The sequence below is a fragment of the Salvelinus fontinalis genome, chromosome 12 (genome assembly GCF_029448725.1).
Source record: "Salvelinus fontinalis isolate EN_2023a chromosome 12, ASM2944872v1, whole genome shotgun sequence".
In the NCBI taxonomy this organism is placed as follows: domain Eukaryota; kingdom Metazoa; phylum Chordata; class Actinopteri; order Salmoniformes; family Salmonidae; genus Salvelinus; species Salvelinus fontinalis.
The window spans coordinates 43,884,340-43,905,184 of NC_074676.1; the positions used below are offsets into that span (position 1 = coordinate 43,884,340).

The 20,845-nt window shown below is 50.3% G+C and overlaps 1 protein-coding gene across 7 annotated transcripts in view; it reads right to left on the minus strand.

Annotated features, from left to right (window-relative positions):
- LOC129867468 (arf-GAP with coiled-coil, ANK repeat and PH domain-containing protein 2-like) overlaps positions 1 to 20,845 on the minus strand; it is a 66,672-nt gene that overhangs the window by 8,451 nt on the left and 37,376 nt on the right. For 2 of the 7 annotated variants that reach the window (XM_055940897.1, XM_055940901.1), the window contains exons 10-22: positions 17,159 to 17,271; positions 16,448 to 16,499; positions 15,960 to 16,060; positions 14,441 to 14,546; positions 14,001 to 14,209; positions 12,268 to 12,337; positions 11,933 to 12,027; positions 7,575 to 7,777; positions 6,886 to 6,987; positions 6,496 to 6,576; positions 3,011 to 3,246; positions 2,158 to 2,267; positions 324 to 434 (exon numbers count right to left, since the gene is read on the minus strand). In XM_055940897.1, coding sequence (XP_055796872.1) covers positions 324 to 434; positions 2,158 to 2,267; positions 3,011 to 3,246; positions 6,496 to 6,576; positions 6,886 to 6,987; positions 7,575 to 7,777; positions 11,933 to 12,027; positions 12,268 to 12,337; positions 14,001 to 14,209; positions 14,441 to 14,546; positions 15,960 to 16,060; positions 16,448 to 16,499; positions 17,159 to 17,271 — 1,589 coding nt within the window. The remainder of the gene's footprint in view (positions 1 to 323; positions 435 to 2,157; positions 2,268 to 3,010; positions 3,247 to 6,495; positions 6,577 to 6,885; positions 6,988 to 7,574; positions 7,778 to 11,932; positions 12,028 to 12,267; positions 12,338 to 14,000; positions 14,210 to 14,440; positions 14,547 to 15,959; positions 16,061 to 16,447; positions 16,500 to 17,158; positions 17,272 to 20,845) is intronic. The other 5 variants (XM_055940899.1, XM_055940900.1, XM_055940898.1 and 2 more) reach the window with 5 other exon arrangements.

Consider the following 20,845-nt stretch of genomic DNA (forward strand, 5'->3'; position numbering starts at 1 on the left):
TACTGTGTTGGATCTTGTCCAGCCATCTTGTCTCAAGAGGACCACAATGGAAATAAGACTCAGACTTTGTGTGTTATCCTCCATGATTTTATTCATGTGCATGTATATGGCTTTTAAGTTTTATGTGTGCTTGTTTTTTTTTAAATGGTCAAATTAATAAAAAAGGAGAAATGCTCACTAACAGGGATGTAAACAAATTTTTGCACAAAAAGTGAGATATATGCTTTTTGTGAGTATGGAACATTTCTGGGATCTTTTTATTTCAGCTCATGAAACATGGGACCAACACTTTACATGTTGCGTTTATATGGCTTGGCACTCACAATGTGACGATGTCTGCATTGGCAGCGTCCACTGCCATGGATAGGGGCGTTTTCGCTTCAATGTCTGCCGCGTTCTGATTGGCTCCTCTTTTCAGGAACAAACACACTTGACTGGATTGGAGAATCAAATTTAAAAAAGGAAAAAAATCAATTGTAATACCCCAACATGAACTAAGATCAAAGACTGAGTTCCCCTTTGTCACCACTAATTAACCTCAACCTACTAATTAACCTCAACCCACTAATTAACCTCAACCCACTACCCTCGTCTATTACGATCAAATATAACATGCATAAAGGCTTAGCAGAGGCTTGCCATAAAATCTTTAATCTAAACCAGAACACATGAACAAAAGGAACAGTCTGCCGTGTATTACTACGCCAGGTGAGATCTAGAAATAACAGACCTCCGATGCTGTAGGGCGGCAGGTAACCTAGTGGTCAGAGTGGCAGGTAACCTAGTGGTCAGAGTGGCAGGTAACCTAGTGGTTAGAGTGGCAGGTAACCTAGTGGTTAGAGTGGCAGGTAACCTAGTGGTTAGAGTGGCAGGTAACCTAGTGGTTAGAGTGGCAGGTAACCTAGTGGTCAGAGTGGCAGGTAACCTAGTGGTTAGAGTGGCAGGTAACCTAGTGGTCAGAGTGGCAGGTAACCTAGTGGTTAGAGTGGCAGGTAACCTAGTGGTTAGAGTGGCAGGTAACCTAGTGGTTAGAGTGGCAGGTAACCTACTGGTTAGAGTGGCAGGTAACCTAGTAGTTATAGCGGCAGGTAACCTAGTGGTCAGAGCGGCAGGTAACCTAGTGGTCAGAGCGGCAGGTAACCTAGTGGTCAGAGCGGCAGGTAACCTAGTGGTCAGAGCGGCAGGTAACCTAGCGGTCAGAGCGGCAGGTAACCTAGCGGTCAGAGCGGCAGGTAACCTAGCGGTCAGAGCGGCAGGTAACCTAGCGGTTAGAGCGGCAGGTAACCTAGCGGTTAGAGCGGCAGGTAACCTAGCGGTTAGAGCGGCAGGTAACCTAGCGGTTAGAGCGGCAGGTAACCTAGCGGTCAGAGCGGCAGGTAACCTAGCGGTCAGAGCGGCAGGTAACCTAGCGGTCAGAGCGGCAGGTAACCTAGCGGTCAGAGCGGCAGGTAACCTAGCGGTCAGAGCGGCAGGTAACCTAGCGGTCAGAGCGGCAGGTAACCTAGTGGTCAGAGCGGCAGGTAACCTAGTGGTCAGAGCGGCAGGTAACCTAGTGGTCAGAGCGGCAGGTAACCTAGCGGTCAGAGCGGCAGGTAACCTAGCGGTCAGAGCGGCAGGTAACCTAGCGGTCAGAGCGGCAGGTAACCTAGCGGTTAGAGTGACAGGTAGCCTAGTGGTTAGAGTGACAGGTAGCCTAGTGGTTAGAGTGGCAGGTATCCTAGCTGTTAGAGTGGCAGGTATCCTAGCGGTTAGAGTGGAAGGTATCCTAGCGGTTAGAGCGGCAGGTAACCTAGTGGTTAGAGTGGCAGGTATCCTGGCGGTTGGAGTGGCAGTTAACCTAGTGGTTAGAGCGGCAGGTAACCTAGTGGTTAGAGCGTTGGGCCAGTAACTGAAAGGTTGCTGGATTGAATCCCTGAGCTGACAAGGTAAAAATCTGTCGTTCTGCCCCTGAACAAGGCGGTTAACCCACTGTTGTTAGGCCGTCATTGAAAAGAAGAATTTGTTCTTAACTGACTTGCCTAGTTAAAACAAATAAAAAATAATTACAATGACATCCTACAGGGTAACAGTGGGTTAACTGCCTTGTTCAGGGATCTTTAACGTTCTGCTAAAAGACAGATCGGAGGTTGTGGTAGGTGGTAAGGGGTGGGAACGGACCCGGTGTGTCCCAGGATAGTGGCATGGTGGAGGGGTCCTCGGCCCAGGGCGTCCTGCTGGTTCACGTTTCCTGCGTTCTGGAGCAGGAACTCACAGGTCACCAACGAGCCCTGGAAGAATAGAAAAGTACCAGTCCATTTATCGCGCATGAGCACACTCCCCACGCCTGTCCACAACACTCCCCACGCCTGTCCACAACACTCCCCACGCCTGTCCACAACACTCCCCACGCCTGTCCACAACACTCCCCACGCCTGTCCAAAACACTCCCCACGCCTGTCCAAAACACTCCCCACGCCTGTCCAAAACACTCCCCACGCCTGTCCAAAACACTCCCCACGCCTGTCCAAAACACTCCCCACGCCTGTCCAAAACACTCCCCACGCCTGTCCAAAACACTCCCCACGCCTGTCCAAAACACTCCCCACGCCTGTCCAAAACACTCCCCACGCCTGTCCAAAACACTCCCCACGCCTGTCCAAAACACTCCCCACGCCTGTCCAAAACACTCCCCACGCCTGTCCAAAACACTCCCCACGCCTGTCCAAAACACTCCCCACGCCTGTCCAAAACACTCCCCACGCCTGTCCAAAACACTCCCCACGCCTGTCCAAAACACTCCCCACGCCTGTCCAAAACACTCCCCACGCCTGTCCAAAACACTCCCCACGCCTGTCCAAAACACTCCCCACGCCTGTCCAAAACACTCCCCACGCCTGTCCAAAACACTCCCCACGCCTGTCCAAAACACTCCCCACGCCTGTCCAAAACACTCCCCACGCCTGTCCAAAACACTCCCCACGCCTGTCCAAAACACTCCCCACGCCTGTCCACAACACTCAAGTATCCTCACCCCCTGCACAGCCATGATGAGCGGGGTCCTCTTGTCGTCTTCGGTGTTGACCCAGTTGACCTCCGCTCCGTGGGCCAGGGCCTCGGCCATGTCGGGCAGGCTGCGGGCACACGAGGCCCAGTACAGTTGCAGGCCCGGGGAGTACTCCTTGGGCTCCGAGAACACCACCAGCTCCTTACAGGGCGATGGAGGGGGCAGGGTGGCAGGCATGGCCATGGGGGGCGCCTCGGCAGCTTCTGAGTGGAGGGGTGGAGAGAGAGAGGGAGTTAAAAGGTTATCAGGAGCGTCAAGGTGTAAACTGTTGTTTTTCATGGTAATCCAGTGGATATTTAAATATAGGAATATAAGTAAGGAGTTCTAGTCTCAGTGTGTGGGCCTATTTCAGTGTGTGGGGCTATTTCAGTGTGTGGGCCTATTTCAGCGTGTGGGCCTATTTCAGCGTGTGGGGCTATTTCAGCGTGCGGGCCTATTTCAGCGTGCGGGCCTATTTCAGCGTGCGGGCCTATTTCAGCGTGCGGGGCCTATTTCAGCGTGCGGGGCCTATTTCAGCGTGCGGGGCCTATTTCAGCGTGCGGGGCCTATTTCAGCGTGCGGGGCCTATTTCAGCGTGCGGGGCCTATTTCAGCGTGCGCTCGCGTGCGGGGCCTATTTCAGCGTGCGCTCGCGTGCGGGGCCTATTTCAGCGTGCGCTCGCGTGCGGGGCCTATTTCAGCGTGCGCTCGCGCGCGGGGCCTATTTCAGCGTGCGCTCGCGCGCGGGGCCTATTTCAGCGTGCGCTCGCGCGCGGGGCCTATTTCAGCGTGCGCTCGCGCGCGGGGCCTATTTCAGCGTGCGCTCGCGCGCGGGGCCTATTTCAGCGTGCGCTCGCGCGCGGGGCCTATTTCAGCGTGCGCTCGCGCGCGGGGCCTATTTCAGCGTGCGCTCGCGCGCGGGGCCTATTTCAGCGTGCGCTCGCGCGCGGGGCCTATTTCAGCGTGCGCTCGCGCGCGGGGCCTATTTCAGCGTGCGCTCGCGCGCGGGGCCTATTTCAGCGTGCGCTCGCGCGCGGGGCCTATTTCAGCGTGCGCTCGCGCGCGGGGCCTATTTCAGCGTGCGCTCGCGCGCGGGGCCTATTTCAGCGTGCGCTCGCGCGCGGGGCCTATTTCAGCGTGCGCTCGCGCGCGGGGCCTATTTCAGCGTGCGCTCGCGCGCGGGGCCTATTTCAGCGTGCGCTCGCGCGCGGGGCCTATTTCAGCGTGCGCTCGCGCGCGGGGCCTATTTCAGCGTGCGCTCGCGCGCGGGGCCTATTTCAGCGTGCGCTCGCGCGCGGGGCCTATTTCAGCGTGCGCTCGCGCGCGGGGCCTATTTCAGCGTGCGCTCGCGCGCGGGGCCTATTTCAGCGTGCGCTCGCGCGCGGGGCCTATTTCAGCGTGCGCTCGCGCGCGGGGCCTATTTCAGCGTGCGCTCGCGCGCGGGGCCTATTTCAGCGTGCGCTCGCGCGCGGGGCCTATTTCAGCGTGCGCTCGCGCGCGGGGCCTATTTCAGCGTGCGCTCGCGCGCGGGGCCTATTTCAGCGTGCGCTCGCGCGCGGGGCCTATTTCAGCGTGCGCTCGCGCGCGGGGCCTATTTCAGCGTGCGCTCGCGCGCGGGGCCTATTTCAGCGTGCGCTCGCGCGCGGGGCCTATTTCAGCGTGCGCTCGCGCGCGGGGCCTATTTCAGCGTGCGCTCGCGCGCGGGGCCTATTTCAGCGTGCGCTCGCGCGCGGGGCCTATTTCAGCGTGCGCTCGCGCGCGGGGCCTATTTCAGCGTGCGCTCGCGCGCGGGGCCTATTTCAGCGTGCGCTCGCGCGCGGGGCCTATTTCAGCGTGCGCTCGCGCGCGGGGCCTATTTCAGCGTGCGCTCGCGCGCGGGGCCTATTTCAGCGTGCGCTCGCGCGCGGGGCCTATTTCAGCGTGCGCTCGCGCGCGGGGCCTATTTCAGCGTGCGCTCGCGCGCGGGGCCTATTTCAGCGTGCGCTCGCGCGCGGGGCCTATTTCAGCGTGCGCTCGCGCGCGGGGCCTATTTCAGCGTGCGCTCGCGCGCGGGGCCTATTTCAGCGTGCGCTCGCGCGCGGGGCCTATTTCAGCGTGCGCTCGCGCGCGGGGCCTATTTCAGCGTGCGCTCGCGCGCGGGGCCTATTTCAGCGTGCGCTCGCGCGCGGGGCCTATTTCAGCGTGCGCTCGCGCGCGGGGCCTATTTCAGCGTGCGCTCGCGCGCGGGGCCTATTTCAGCGTGCGCTCGCGCGCGGGGCCTATTTCAGCGTGCGCTCGCGCGCGGGGCCTATTTCAGCGTGCGCTCGCGCGCGGGGCCTATTTCAGTGTGCGCTCGCGCGCGGGGCCTATTTCAGTGTGCGCTCGCGCGCGGGGCCTATTTCAGTGTGCGCTCGCGCGCGGGGCCTATTTCAGTGTGCGCTCGCGCGCGGGGCCTATTTCAGTGTGCGCTCGCGCGCGGGGCCTATTTCAGTGTGCGCTCGCGCGCGGGGCCTATTTCAGTGTGCGCTCGCGCGCGGGGCCTATTTCAGTGTGCGCTCGCGCGCGGGGCCTATTTCAGTGTGCGCTCGCGCGCGGGCCTGTTTTCAGTGTGCGCTCGCGCGCGGGCCTGTTTTCAGTGTGCGCTCGCGCGCGGGCCTGTTTTCAGTGTGCGCTCGCGCGTGGGCCTATTTCAGTGTGCGCTCGCGTGTGGGCCTATTTCAGTGTGCGCTCGCGTGTGGGCCTATTTCAGTGTGCGCTCGAGTGTGGGCCTATTTCAGTGTGCGCTCGCGTGTGGGCCTATTTCAGTGTGCGCTCGTGTGTGGGGCCTATTTCAGTGTGCGCTCGTGTGTGGGGCCTATTTCAGTGTGCGCTCGTGTGTGGAGTTATTTCAGTGTGCGCTCGTGTGTGGGGCCTATTTCAGTGTGCGCTCGTGAGTGGGGTTATTTCAGTGTGCGCTCGTGAGTGGGGTTATTTCAGTGTGCGCTCGTGTGCGGGGCCTATTTCAGTGTGCGCTCGTGTGCGGGGCCTATTTCAGTGTGCGCTCGTGTGCGGGGCCTATTTCAGTGTGCGCTCGTGAGTGGGGCCTATTTCAGTGTGCGCTCGTGTGCGGGGCCTATTTCAGTGTGCGCTCGTGTGCGGGGCCTATTTCAGTGTGCGCTCGTGTGCGGGGCCTATTTCAGTGTGCGCTCGTGTGCGGGGCCTATTTCAGTGTGCGCTCGTGTGTGGGGCCTATTTCAGTGTGCGCTCGTGTGTGGGGCCTATTTCAGTGTGTGCTCGTGTGTGGGGCTATTGAACAGCTGTTTGAATAGGGTTGGTACAATTACGTATAATCATGCAACTGACGATTATGGATCATAACCGTTAAAATGTATTTTTTATTTTTTGTGCTATTAAAACGATTATAACAGTGAACACGATCATTTGGCTGACCAATAACAATCATTCAAAATGCCATCACAGCCTTAGTGTGTGTGTGTGAGAGAGAGAGAGCATCACCTGCTTCAGCCAGGCTGTTGGTGGCTAGCATCTCCCTACTTCCTTCTGCACTGTTCTGGATGCCACTGTCTGCACTTCTTACTGCAAGGGACCAAGCAGTCAATCCCTCAGTCAGTCACTACGAGAATGCAGTGCATTTTGGTCACCACAGCCAGTGAGAATTTCCCAGCTGACCCCCAACAGCCACAATAAGACAAATGTAACCCATAGACAAGACACTGATCACAACGACACACTGAACGTGACGGCACGGCTCATTAAGGGAGCAAGACGAGGGGTGTGGAATGGGAATTAGTCCACAGGCAGAGCAGTGAGTACAGATGGATGGATGGCTGGAGGGAGGGAAGGATGGAAGGAAGGAGGTGGAGAGTGAAACAGAGCTATACTTACTGCTCCTGAGCTTGGCAGAGGTGTCAAAGTAGGAGAAGAGCGAGTCAAGCTCGTCTGGACAGAAGAGAGAGTCGCGGCGCGCCTTCAAGCCCTTGGCAGCAGCTAGGCAAGGGCAGTGGATGAGGTCAGAGAGAAAAAGGGCACGAGGTGGAGGAGTAGGAAGAAAGGAATAAAAAGCAGCGAGGGGAAAGGGGTTAGTCCAGAAGCACAGAGCAGCCGGAGGGAGGGTGGAGAAGAGGGGGATTGAGAGGAGAGAGGAGGATAGAAGCACAGGCAGTTAGACTACAACGAAAAGAGAGAACGCGAGAGAGAAGATGGGAGGGTGCCTTCCGTTGTGTGTCCTGAGCATGACATTGTTCTATTAGTGCAATTCTGTTGCTGTTCCTTTAAAAAGGCACACTCCGTAGCTTGTACTGTATTCCTGGTCAACAATTACAGGCCCTACGGCTTGACTGTTTTAAAGGACTGAGGACTGAGTGGGAGGAAGTCTTTCTAAGTGTAAAATCAAAACGGAACAGGCGCTATATCGATGAGCATTTTTGGTGAATTTGCAATGGTTAGAACCATGTTTACGTGTTTATGTAGTTAGCCTACACAGTATACATGAATTCGTAATACTACCAAACCGAGGAGGAATAGCTCCAGAGTGCACCTTTAAGAGACCGGACCTGGGACGGGTTGACACCTACCTGACTGACCTGAGGCATTGGAGGAGGGCCGGAGTTTGGGCGTGGGCGGGGGCGGCCGGGGGGGCAGGTGCTCTGTGCTGCCGCTCAGCTTCTTCTCCTGCTTGGCCAGGGATACCACCTTGGCGCGTAACTCTTCATTGGAAGGGCGCTGCACGAAACGCCGGTCCACGTACTTGGCCCGGATGTAGGCTTCGATCTCCTGTCTGGGGAAAGACAATGAGAGAGAGGAAGACTGAATTCAATCACCTGAACAAATCAGGCAAAGACAGCAAGCAAAATTATCTAATTTAACAAATTAAACCAATCTGGCAACCCACGCAAAGATGGCAATCTTTGAGCAATGCTATTGCACACATGCTGTAGTACGACACCTCCGACTTGTATGGGACTACCCTTTATTTACTTCATAGAAATACAATTTTAAAAAGCTATAAAACATGGTGGCTAAAATCAAATCAAATGTTTTTGGTCACATACACATGGTTAGCAGATGTTAATGCGAGTGTAGTGAAATGCGGTGATTTCACTACCCCGGTGATGCGTTGTGCAGACCTCACTACCCTCTGGAGAGCCTTGCGGTTGAGGGCGGTGCAGTTGCCGTACCAGGCAGTGATACAGCCCGACAGGATGCTCTCGATTGTGCATCTGTAAAAGTTTGTCAGGGTTTTGGGTGACAGGCCAAATCTCTTCAGCCTCCTGAGGTTGAAGAGGCGCTGTTGCACCTTCTTCACCAAACTGTCTGTGTGGGTGGTCCATTTCAGTTTGTCTGTGAAGTGTACGCCAAGGAACTTTACACCTTCTCCACTGCTGTCCCTTCAATGTGGATAGGGGGGTGCTCCCTCTGCTGTTCCCTGAAGTCCACGATCATCTCCTTTGTTTTGTTGACATTGAGTGTGAGGTAATTTACCTGACACCACACTCCGAGGGCCCTCACCTCCTCCCTGTAGGCTGTCTCGTCGTTGTTGGTAATCAAGGGGGCAGCCCGTCAGAAAGTCCAGGACCCAATTGCACAGGGCGGGGTTGAGACCCAAGGCCTCCAGCTTAATGATGAGCTTGGAGGGTAATATGGTGTTGAATGCTGAGCTGTAGTCAATGAACAGCATTCTTACATAGATATACCCCTTGTACAGATGGGATAGGGCAGTGTGATTGCATCGTCTGTGGAACTGTTTGGTCGGTATGCAAATTGAAGTGGGTCTAGAGTGGCAGGTAAAGTGGAGGTGATATGATCCTTGACTAGTCTCTCAAAGCACTTCATGATGACAGAAGTTCAGTTACCTTTGCCTTATTGGGTAAAGGAACAATGGTGGCCATTTTGAAGCCTGTGGGGACAGCAGGCTGGGATAAGTAGCGATTGAATATGTCCATAAACACACCAGAAAGCTAGTCTGTGCATGCTGAGGACGGGGCTAGGGATGCCGTCTGGGCCAGCAACCTTGCTAGGGTTTACACGTCTTACTCAGGTCAACCACGGAGAAGGAGGGGGGGGCGCAGTCTTTTTTAGCAGGCCGCAACTGTGGTACTGTATTATCCTTTAGTTTGTCTGGGAGTGAGACGTGTCCGTTACACGCCCAATTTATTTTGTAGTCTGATTTCCTGTAGGCCCTGCCACATACGTCTCGTGTCTGAGCTGTTGAACTCCGACTCCACTTTATCCCTATACCGACATTTCGTTTGTTTGATTGCCTTGCGGAGGGAATAACTACACTGTTTATATTCGGCCATATTCCCAGCCCTCTTTCCTTGATTAAATGTGGTGGTAAACGCTTTCAGTTTTGAGCGAATGCCGCCATCCATCCACGGTCTCTGGTTAGGGTAGGTTTTAATAGTCACAGTGGGTACAACATCTCCAATGCCTTTCCTTATAAACTCACTCACAGAGTCAGCGTATAGATCAACGTTCTCTGAGGCTGCCCGGCACATTTCCCAGTCAGCGTAATCAAAACAATCTTGAAGTGTGGATTCCGATTGGTCAGACCAGCGTTGAATGGTTCTAGTCACGGGTACATCCTGTTTGAGTTGCTGTCTATAAGACGGTAGGACAAGATGGCGTCGTGGTCGGATTTGCCGCAGGGAATGAGGGGGGAGGGCCTTGTATGCATCGAGGAAGTTAGAGTAGCAGTGATCGAGTGTATTGCCCGCGCGAGTGCGGCTACAATAAATGCAGCCTCAGGATATATGGTTTCCAGTTTACATTTTTTACATTTACATTTAAGTCATTTAGCAGACGCTCTTATCCAGAGCGTCAACCATTTACATAGAATCCAGTGAAGTTCCTTGAGGGCCATCGTGGTGTCTACTTGAGGGGGTATATACACAGCTGTGACGATAACTGACGAGAATTCTCTTGGGAGATAATATGGCCGGCATTTGATTGTAAGGAATTCTAGGTCGGGTGAGCAGAAGGACTTGAGTTCCTGTATGTTATGTTTACACTATGAGTTGTTAATCATTAAGCATACACCCCCACCCTTCTTCCCAGAGAGGTGTTTATCTCTGTCGGCGTGACACATGAAGAAGCCTGGTGGCTGAACCGACTCCGACAACGTATCCCGAGAGAGTTACAATCTCTGATGTCTCTCTGGAAGGCAACCCTTGATCTAATTTAGTCTAACTTATTGTCAAGAGACTGGACATTGGCGATTAGTATACTTGGATGCGGTGGGCGATGTGCACGCCTACGGAGCCTGACCAGGAGGCCGCTCCGTCTGCCTCTTCTGCGGCGACGTTGTTTTGGGTCGGCTTCTGGGATTAGATATTAGACTTTCCTGGGTGGTGGTCAGAACAAAGGATCCGCTTCGGGAAAGTCATATTCCTGGTAGTTGTTGGCAAGTTGACGTTGCACTTATATCCAATACTTCTTTCCGGCTGTATGTAATATAACTTAAGATTTTCTGGGCTAACAATGTAAGAAATAACACAGAAATAATCCTAAGGACTCGAAGCGAGGTGACAATCTCTGTCGGCGCCATCTTGCAATGAATGGTACCTATGTGAGAATGCTGTTCATCGACTACAGCTCAGCATTTCATTTAACACCATAGTACCCTCCAAACTCGTCATCAAGCTCGAGATCCTGGGTTTCGACCCTGCCCTGTGCAACTGGGTACTGGACTTCCTGACGGGCCGCCCCCAGGTGGTGAGGGTAGGTAACAACATCTCCACCCCGCTGATCCTCAACACTGGGGCCCCACAAGGGTGCGTACTGAGCCCTCTCCTGTACTCCCTGTTCATCCACGACTACGTGGCCATGCACGCCTCCAACTCAATCATCAAGTTTGCAGACGACACTACAGTGGTAGGCTTGATTACCAACAACGACGAGACAGCCTACAGGGAGGAGGTGAGGGCCCTCGGAGTGTGGTGTCAGGAAAATAACCTCACACTCAACGTCAACTAAACAAAGGAGATGATCGTGGACTTCAGGAAACAGCAGAGGGAGCACCCCCCTATCCACATCGACGGGACAGTAGTGGAGAGGGTAGAAAGTTAAGTTCCTCGGCATACACATCACGGACAAACTGAATTGGTCCACCCACATAGACAGCGTGGTGAAGAAGGCGCAGCAGCGCCTCTTCAACCTCAGGAGGCTGAAGAAATTCGGCTCGTCACCAAAAGCACTCAAACTTTTACAGATGCACAATCGAGAGCATCCTGTCGGGCTGTGTCACCGCCTGGTATGGCAACTGCTCCGCCCACAATCGTAAGGCTATCCAGAGGGTAGTGAGGTCTGCACAACTACCCGCCCTCCAGGACACCTACACCACCCGATGTCACAGGAAGGCCATAAAGATCATCAAGGACAACAACCACCCGAGCCACTGTCTGTTCACCCCGCTATCATCCAGAAGGCAAGGTCAGTACAGGTGCATCAAAGCAGGGACTGAGAGACTGAAAAACAGCTTCTATCTCAAGGCCATCAGACTGTTAAACAGCCCCTAACATTGAGTGGCTGCTGCCTACATACTGACTCAACTGCAGCTCACTTTAATGATGGAAATTGATGTAAAAATGTATCACTAGCCACTTTAAACAATGCCACTTAATATAATGTTTACATACCCTACATTACTCATCTCATATGTATATACTGTACTCGAAACCATCTACTGCATCTTGCCTATGCCGTTCTGTACCATCACTCATTCATATATCTTTATGTACATATTCTTCATCCCTTTACACTTGTGTGTATAAGGTAGCTGTTGGGAAATTGTTAGGTTAGATTACTCGTTGGTTATTACTGCATTGTCGGAACTAGAAGCACAAGCATGTCGCTACACTCGCATTAACATCTGCTAACCATGTGTATGTGACAAATAACATTTGATTTGAGTTGTAGAACACGGCGGTAGTACCTGGGGTCTGTCGGCTTTGGCTTCATGGTTCCCAGCTCCTCTCTCCCAGCCTCGTAGATCTGGTTGATGACCCCGTTACCCAGCTCACACATCAGCTGTGTTCAACACACCACACACACAATAATGTTACTATGACAAAATGAACCAGCACATTCCGAGGATAGCATGTCTTTCATGCAAATTCATGACACGTAAATGACAGCTGTAATCTGTAACCATTACATTTTAGCATTGATCTGTCACTAGCGAATCCAAGAGAGGGCGTATGCGAGTGTGAAAGTCTCCTGCCTCTTTCTGTGCACCTCCATCTCTCACCCCCCCCTTTCTTTTCTCACCTTGAGTAGTTCCGGTTCCCATGAGTCCAGGGTGAGCGAGCGCACTTTGGAGAAATGGACCCCCAGACTCCTGCAGATGATGAGAGTCTGTTATCAACTCATGCATCAAAGAGACTGTCTAAAAATAACTGAGTCCACACAGCTTCATCACAGGAACACGCTGTTCAATTGAGGGTGTAGTTTGTACTGTGGCCACAAGGTGGGAGTATGCAGTTAGTAACAGAGTAAGTCAACAGTCTAAAATGCACATGGGGACAGATTTACTGAGCCTTTGATTGTTTTATTCCCCATCTAGTAAAAAAAGGTGAACCTTTGTACTGTCCTACAGCACCAGTCTACTGTTCAGTATGTTGTCCTACAGCACCAGTCTACTGTTCAGTATGGTGTCCTACAGCACCAGTCTACTGTTCAGTATGGTGTCCTACAGCACCAGTCTACTGTTCAGTATGTTGTCCTACAGCACCAGTCTACTGTTCAGTATGTTGTCCTACAGCACCAGTCTACTGTTCAGTATGTTGTCCTACAGCACCAGTCTGCTGTTCAGTATGTTGTCCTACAGCACCAGTCTACTGTTCAGTATATTCTCCTACAGCACCAGTCTACTGTTCAGTATGTTGTCCTACAGCACCAGTCTACTGTTCAGTAAATTGCTGTATAGCATCTTTATGATATCATGTTAATATAACACTTTGTATTCACCGTCCACACGTTGGCGAATTTTGAAAATTTTCCAACATCTGAAACAGCTTTTTCCTGAAATCTAGAGTAACCACCATTATGCTTAATTCTATGTAAAATATATATCTAAGCACACTTCTCGAGCGGTCTGTATCCTCAGAACTGGTGGTTCTTATTAAAAGGAACTGAATATGCTTCTCTACTAACATCTGGGTAAACGATTGAAAGGAATGAGAGTCTTAATTCAGTAAATTGTTTTGCTTGCTTTTCTAAAAGTCTACCAATCATGCCAGCAGACATGCCTGCTAAGACAGTTAGAACAAGCTAGCGACTCTAACTTGATTGACAGCCTAGTTATGAGGTTGGGAGCCTGTCTGGGCTAGCTAAAACCATCTTCATAACATTGCTAACTGGCTAGTATCATAAATCAAATATATTTTTATTTTATTTTTTTAAACACTTCCTCCGGTGCCCCCCATGGGCATGACGCCTACGAATACATATGAAGTTAGTAGTACCACGATGTGTAGTATCTGCAGTGATAGGAATGTACTGTGTATCCTGGAAGCACTGGAGGCATTGGGTGATATATATATATAAAAATATAAAAAATACAAAAATATAAAAAACGCAATATGAAGAAGCTGGATGTTGAGGTCCGGGGCTGGTGAGGTTACACGTGGTCTGCAGTTGTAATTCTCTAAAAAGACATTGGAGCTTATAGTAGAGAAATGAACATTCAATTCTCTGCCAACAGCTCTGATGGACATTCCTGCAGTCAGCATGCCAATTGCACGCTCCCTCAACTTGAGACATCTGGGGCATTATGTTGTGTGACAAAACCTCACATTTTAAAGTGGACATTTATTGGCTCACTAACAGGGATGTACACATATTTGTGCATAACCTTTTTGGAGAAATAAGCTTTTTGTGCGTATGGCACATTGCTGGGATTTTTTTTAAATTTCAGCTCATGAAACATGGGACCAACACTTTACATGTTGTGTTTATATTTTTGTTCAGTGTAGTACATACTGAAGTAGTATGTAGTATACCTGTGTATCCCAGAGCACTGGATACAGAGGGTGATTCCCAGGTTGATGCTGGCCCAGCGTGGGTCAGGTTGGCCACAGTCACAGCAGCAGGCGTTGCCCCCAATGACCATGACCCTCTGGAGGGCGCTCTCACCCTTCAGTGACCTCTCTTTGGGCTCGCCGCCTGAGTCCAGGCTGCCTGTGGAGGTGGAAGACCTCCGGTCCAGCTTCTGGCATGGATAGTCATGAACATGACGTTATACACAACATATAACACTAGAAGAACGTTACTTTATTGTCTATTGCTACACACACACACAAGGGAAATCCTTTACTTTTGTTCACATGAGGTATGTCTGATTACTAACATCCTGGCATGTACTAAACGAAAACAAATAGCAAATAAATAACATGGAGAAATGTCATGAGGTCATTAGTTCTGGGAGCGCGTGGTGACTCACCTCAGCGTCCTCTCCCTGCTCCCTGAAGGCAGTGGCGATGCTGTTCTGGACAGCTTTGATCCAAGCCTGCCTCAGCTTCTCAGAGTCAGCCTGCATAATACAACTCCTGGAGGGGGAGGAACACGGGGACGTCAGCCTGCTACCTGGCCTGATTGAAATCTAGTGTGTAGAGGTCTATTTGCTAGCAGCACCAGAGTGTGTGTGTGCACATTTCTGTGTGTGGTGTGACAATATTGGGGTGTGTAGGTACTCTGTAAGTGTATATACACTACATGACCAAAAGTATGTGGACACCCCCTCGTCAAACATCTCATTCCAAATTCAGAGGCATTAATATGGAGTTGGTTCCCCCCTTTGCTGCCATAACAGCCTCCACTCTTCTGGGAAGGCTTTCCACTAGATATTGGAACATTGGAAGCAAGTCCGCGCAGCATTCAGCCACATGAGCATTAGTGAGGTCGGGCACTGATGTTGGGTGATTAGGCCTGGCTCGTAGTCGGCATTCCAATTCATCCCAAAGGTGTTCGATGGGGTTGAGGTTAGGGCTCTGTGCAGGCCAGTCAAGTTCTTCCACACCGATCTCGACAAACCATTTCTGTATGGACCTCGCTTTGTGAATGGCGGCATTGTCATGCTGAAACAGAAAAGGGCCTTCCCCAAACTATTGCCACAAAGTTGGAAGCACAGAATAGTCTAGAAAATCATTGTATGCTGTAGCGTTAAGATTTCCCTTCACTGGAACTAAGGGGTCTAGCCGAACCATGAAAAACAGCCCCAGATCATTATTCCTCCTCCACCAAACTTTACAGTTTGCACTATGCATTCGGGCAGGTTGCGTTCTCGTGGCATCCACCAAACCCAGATTTGTCCGTTGGACTGCCAGATGGTGAAGCGTGATTCATCACTCCAGAAAACACATTCTTAATGCGCCAGAGTCCAATGGCGGCGAGCTTTACACCACTTCAGCCGACGCTTGGCATTGCACATGGTGATCTTAGGCTTGTGTGTGGCTGCTCTGCCACGGAAACCCATTTCATGAACCTCCCGACGAACAGTTCTAGCAGTTCTTGTGCTGACGTTGCTTCCAGGTGCAGTTTGGAACTTGGTAGTGAGTGTTGCAACCGAGGACAGACAATTTTTATGCGCCACGTGCTTCAGCACTCGGCGATCCCGTTCTGTGAACTTGTGAGGCCTACCACTTCGCGGCTGAGCCATCGTTGCTGCTAGACGTTTCCACTTAACAATAACAGCACTTACAGTTGACCGGGGAAGCTCTAGCAGGGCAGAAATTTGACAAACTGACTTGTTGGAAAGGTGGCATCCTATGACGGTGCCACGTTGAAAGTCACTGAGCTCTACAGTATGGGACATTGTTTGTCTATGGAGATTGCATGGCTGTGTGCTCGATTGTATAAACCTGTCAGCAAGGGGTGTGGCTGAAATAGCCGAATCCACTAATTTGAAGGCGTGTACACATACTTTTGTATATATGTGCATTATAATGTGTGTGTGTATTTACTTGGTGGGTGACACCACTTCAAAGCAGAAGCGGCGTTCGATATCTTCACAGTGTTTGACTGTACATAGACGCAAGTCCTCCACCACCACTGTGGGATTATCCTGGGAAAGGAGAACACAGCCTCCGTAACACACACACACAATGCAATGTACACACTCAGATACAATTGTATGCGCAGCCTCAAGCGAGCACACACAGACACGCACACAAATCTAATTTCTTCAGAGGTATACACAACACTGGTGCTCATTTAATTCCATATTGTAACCTGGTTACCTGCTGCAAAGTGAATTGTTTTTCCTCCCTATATTACCTCGTTGTATTACAAATGCAGGGGGAATTTGGGCTGGAAGTGTATATTTGATGTTGGCCGCATCCCAAATGGGACCCTATGTCTCTATACAGGGCACTACCCATAGGGCTCTGGTTAAAAGTAGTGCACTATACAGGGAGCCGATTTGGGACACGAATGGAGTAATCCGACTTACCTTGAACTTCTTCTGGTAAACTAGCTGATTGTTTTGAATGGAGAACCAGCGCCTGAAAGGAGAGGAGCGTTCACATCACGGTCAACAGGTGAGACAATTTGAAGTATTTAATAGGCAATTAAAATTGATAGAGATTTAATGAAGGACAAATAAATTGACAAAAAAATAGTAATCTGATATTATGGCGATTAAATCCTATTCTGGAAGGGTTGGTAGAAAACTATGCCGTTTGTCATGGTTTGATGGTCTGGGAAAAAGCTTCCCTGCACTATAATATCCAACTTTTTCAAACAGCATGGTTCCACAGACCATCTCGCAGTACAGGGAATGTCTTTGGAGGCTATAGGACAATAAAAGACTTGGAGTTCTTCTTGCTAACTCCATGCAGCTCACGTAGCGCTCTCCCAGGTGTCAGATCACTACCTCCCTCCCACCATTCTTCCCTCCTGACTGACTGCCCTGGATGAATGCATACTAAACAGTGACTTATCACCTCCCCACCCAGCTAGTAACAAAAATCACCATAAGGTTAGAGGACACAGAAAGATTACTGCTACCAGGAATGTTCTACCTACTGAACATGTACTGTGGTGTTTAGTGCAACGGTGAAGCCATTACAGGGCACAGCTAGAGAGAGAGACGGAGAGAGAGAGAAGGGGGAACAGGGGGAGAGAAAAAGAGGGGGGATTTGCATCATGTCCTCTAGCTGACCTGTTCCATGTTTTGAAGGCGTTGCTGGCCCTCTTAAACAGGTAGCCCTCCATTGCAATGCCATTGTCTGCGTCCACATTGTACTCCAGCTTGGTGTCGTCATTCGAGAAGTCCTGAAAGAGAGAGCAGAGGTAGGAGAACACAGAGAGGGAGAGAGAGAGCAGAGGTAGGAGAACACAGAGAGGGAGCGAGAGAGCAGAGGTAGGAGAACACAGAGAGGGAGCGAGAGAGCAGAGGTAGGAGAACACAGAGAGGGAGAGAGAGAGCAGAGGTAGGAGAACACAGAGAGGGAGAGAGAGAGCAGAGGTAGGAGAACACAGAGAGGGAGAGAGAGAGCAGAGGTAGGAGAACACAGAGAGGGAGAGAGAGAGCAGAGGTAGGAGAACACAGAGAGGGAGAGAGAGAGCAGAGGTAGGAGAACACAGAGAGGGAGAGAGAGAGCAGAGGTAGGAGAACACAGAGAGGGAGAGAGAGAGCAGAGGTAGGAGAACACAGAGAGGGAGAGAGAGAGCAGAGGTAGGAGAACACAGAGAGGGAGAGAGAGAGCAGAGGTAGGAGAACACAGAGAGGGAGAGAGAGCAGAGGTAGGAGAACAGAGAGGGAGAGAGAGCAGAGGTAGGAGAACACAGAGAGGGAGAGAGAGCAGAGGTAGGAGAACACAGAGAGGGAGAGAGAGCAGAGGTAGGAGAACACAGAGAGGGAGAGAGAGCAGAGGTAGGAGAACACAGAGAGGGAGAGAGAGCAGAGGTAGCAGAACACAGAGAGGGAGAGAGAGCAGAGGTAGCAGAACACAGAGAGGGAGAGAGAGCAGAGGTAGCAGAACACAGAGAGGGAGAGAGAGCAGAGGTAGGAGAACACAGAGGTAGGAGAACACAGAGGTAGGAGAACACAGAGGTAGGAGAACACAGAGGTAGGAGAACACAGAGAGGGAGAGAGAGAGTAGAGGTAGGAGAACACAGAGGTAGGAGAACACAGAGAGAGCATTTGAATGGACAATGGCATTTAGTGTTGGTAGCACTTGGTTTTACACATCGAATACACAGCACACAAACAAGCTTGTGGCGTACAGACACGTTCAGTCAGTAAGGCAGGCAAAACAGGCTGATCCTGATTCACTGTGGGCGTCCAGGTGAAGAGCGACTCAGCACCTTTGAGCCACACATTTTGGGGTCGTGTTCACTAGGCATGAAAAGGAAGAAAACCACTAAACTTGTCCAATAAGAAAAGCCTGCTTTCGTTTTCCGTTGCACAACGTTTTGCTACGGTGGGCAATAAATGAACACAACACTGTTGACCTTACAAAGACAGACAATTCAGTAGGTAACAAACACTAAACAAAAGCAATGGGTTTCTATAAAAGTCATGGCTAATTATACAACTTACATAGTAATGGCATTTCTATGGAGTTTGGAGAGGAAGAGCAGGGTACTTTGAAAAGTTGTTGGTAAAATATTTGGGTTTGATCAAAATGAAAAAAGGGAACTGCTTTTTCGGAAATGGGTGAGGTAGTCTCACACAAACTAGACATTTTCCTATTTAGTGCCTACTGAACACGCCTGGTCCTTTGAAATAGAAATGTTCTAGAGATCCAGGCCCAAGAGAGATCCAGGCCCAAGAGAGATCCAGGCCCAAGAGAGATCCAGGCCCAAGAGAGATCCAGGCCCAAGAGAGATCCAGGCCCAAGAGAGATCCAGGCCCAAGAGAGATCCAGGCGGACGTAGCAGTGACCATAGAAATAGACTCTTAAAACGGCTGCCAATCCACCCTTAATAGCATCATTAACTTGAATGGGGAGGCCCATTCTACTCATTCTAGTTCTGTTGCATCGGTCTTCATCCTTGTTTCCTGCGACAGTAAGCCGACTCGATCCTTTAACACCTGTGGTCTGGGGCAGAGTTGCCTTCTCTCTGAAAAAGCCACTGACACCCCTGGAACTTGACCAACCGGCCACCACTGTCATGAGATAGCCCTCCCCCCCAGCCACACTTTCCTAAGCCTCTGGGACACTGGACACCATGCAGTCAGAGGGTGGGGGGGGGTGATAAAACTTCTATGAATTCACTGTTCAAAGTGTTGCTGAACTTGTCGTTAAAAGAGTTTGAAGACAAACAATAGGATTTAATGAAACAGATCATTTGTTTTCTGTTTGTTTTTTAAAACTTTTATTTAACAAGGCAAGTCAAATTCTATCTGTGATAGGAAAGATAAAACTTTAATTGTAGGATAATAAACATCCAAGTGTAAAACGATGGCAGTAATCCTCTCAGTTCCAAATGACTACTAGCACACGACATGGAAATCACAAAACACTTCCTTAGAGTGGCACGGTCAAATCTGCCCCCGGCAACACAAAACCATACTGTCAGATCTTGGTTCCACTGGCCTATAGTCGTCCCAATTGCTCCAGAGTAAGGTCTGCATCTGTCTGCAAGACGCTGCTGGTTGATCTGTGTGTAACAGGAGTTTGACCACTGTGTTGCGCTTCAACATCAAACCTTCAGCCTCTACATACAGCTAACGGGGGGTGTGTGTGTCCTCACGACCAGATTGCACTCTGCACTGTAACCTGAGCAAAGGGGCCTGGAGCTAAACACCTCAGCCTAGCAATCCCCTGGTTTGACACACACGCTTATACTGTAGGACAACAGAGGCTATTTTTGGATGGGGGGGTACAGTACAGAATGTACACAATGGCAGGCAGACAAATGGAGGGGGAACGGAAACTGTCTGTACAAAGATGCCAAACTTTCACACAATCACAAAATGAACCCCTTCAATCCAAGAGAGAGTAACTACTAAATGAACCCCTTCAATCCGAGAGAGAGTAACTACTAAATGAACCCCTTCAATCCAACAGAGAGTAACTACTAAATGAACCCCTTCAATTCAACAGAGAGTAACTACTAAATGAACCCCTTCAATCCAACAGAGAGTAACTACTAAATGAACCCCTTCAATCCGAGAGAGAGTAACTACTAAATGAACCCCTTCAATTCAACAGAGAGTAACTACTAAATGAACCCCTTCAATTCAACAGAGAGTAACTACTAAATGAACCCCTTCAATTCAACAGAGAGTAACTACTAAATGAACCCCTTCAATTCAACAGAGAGTAACTACTAAATGAACCCCTTCAATCCAACAGAGAGTAACTACTAAATGAACCCCTTCAATCCAACAGAGAGTAACTACTAAATGAACCCCTTCAATTCAACAGAGAGTAACTACTAAATGAACCCCTTCAATTCAACAGAGAGTAACTACTAAATGAACCCCTTCAATTCAACAGAGAGTAACTACTAAATGAACCCCTTCAATTCAACAGAGAGTAACTACTAAATGAACCCCTTCAATCCAACAGAGAGTAACTACTAAATGAACCCCTTCAATTCAACAGAGAGTAACTACTAAATGAACCCCTTCAATTCAACAGAGAGTAACTACTAAATGAACCCCTTCAATTCAACAGAGAGTAACTACTAAATGAACCCCTTCAATTCAACAGAGAGTAACTACTAAATGAACCCCTTCAATTCAACAGAGAGTAACTACTAAATGAACCCCTTCAATCCAACAGAGAGTAACTACTAAATGAACCCCTTCAATTCAACAGAGAGTAACTACTAAATGAACCCCTTCAATTCAACAGAGAGTAACTACTAAATGAACCCCTTCAATTCAACAGAG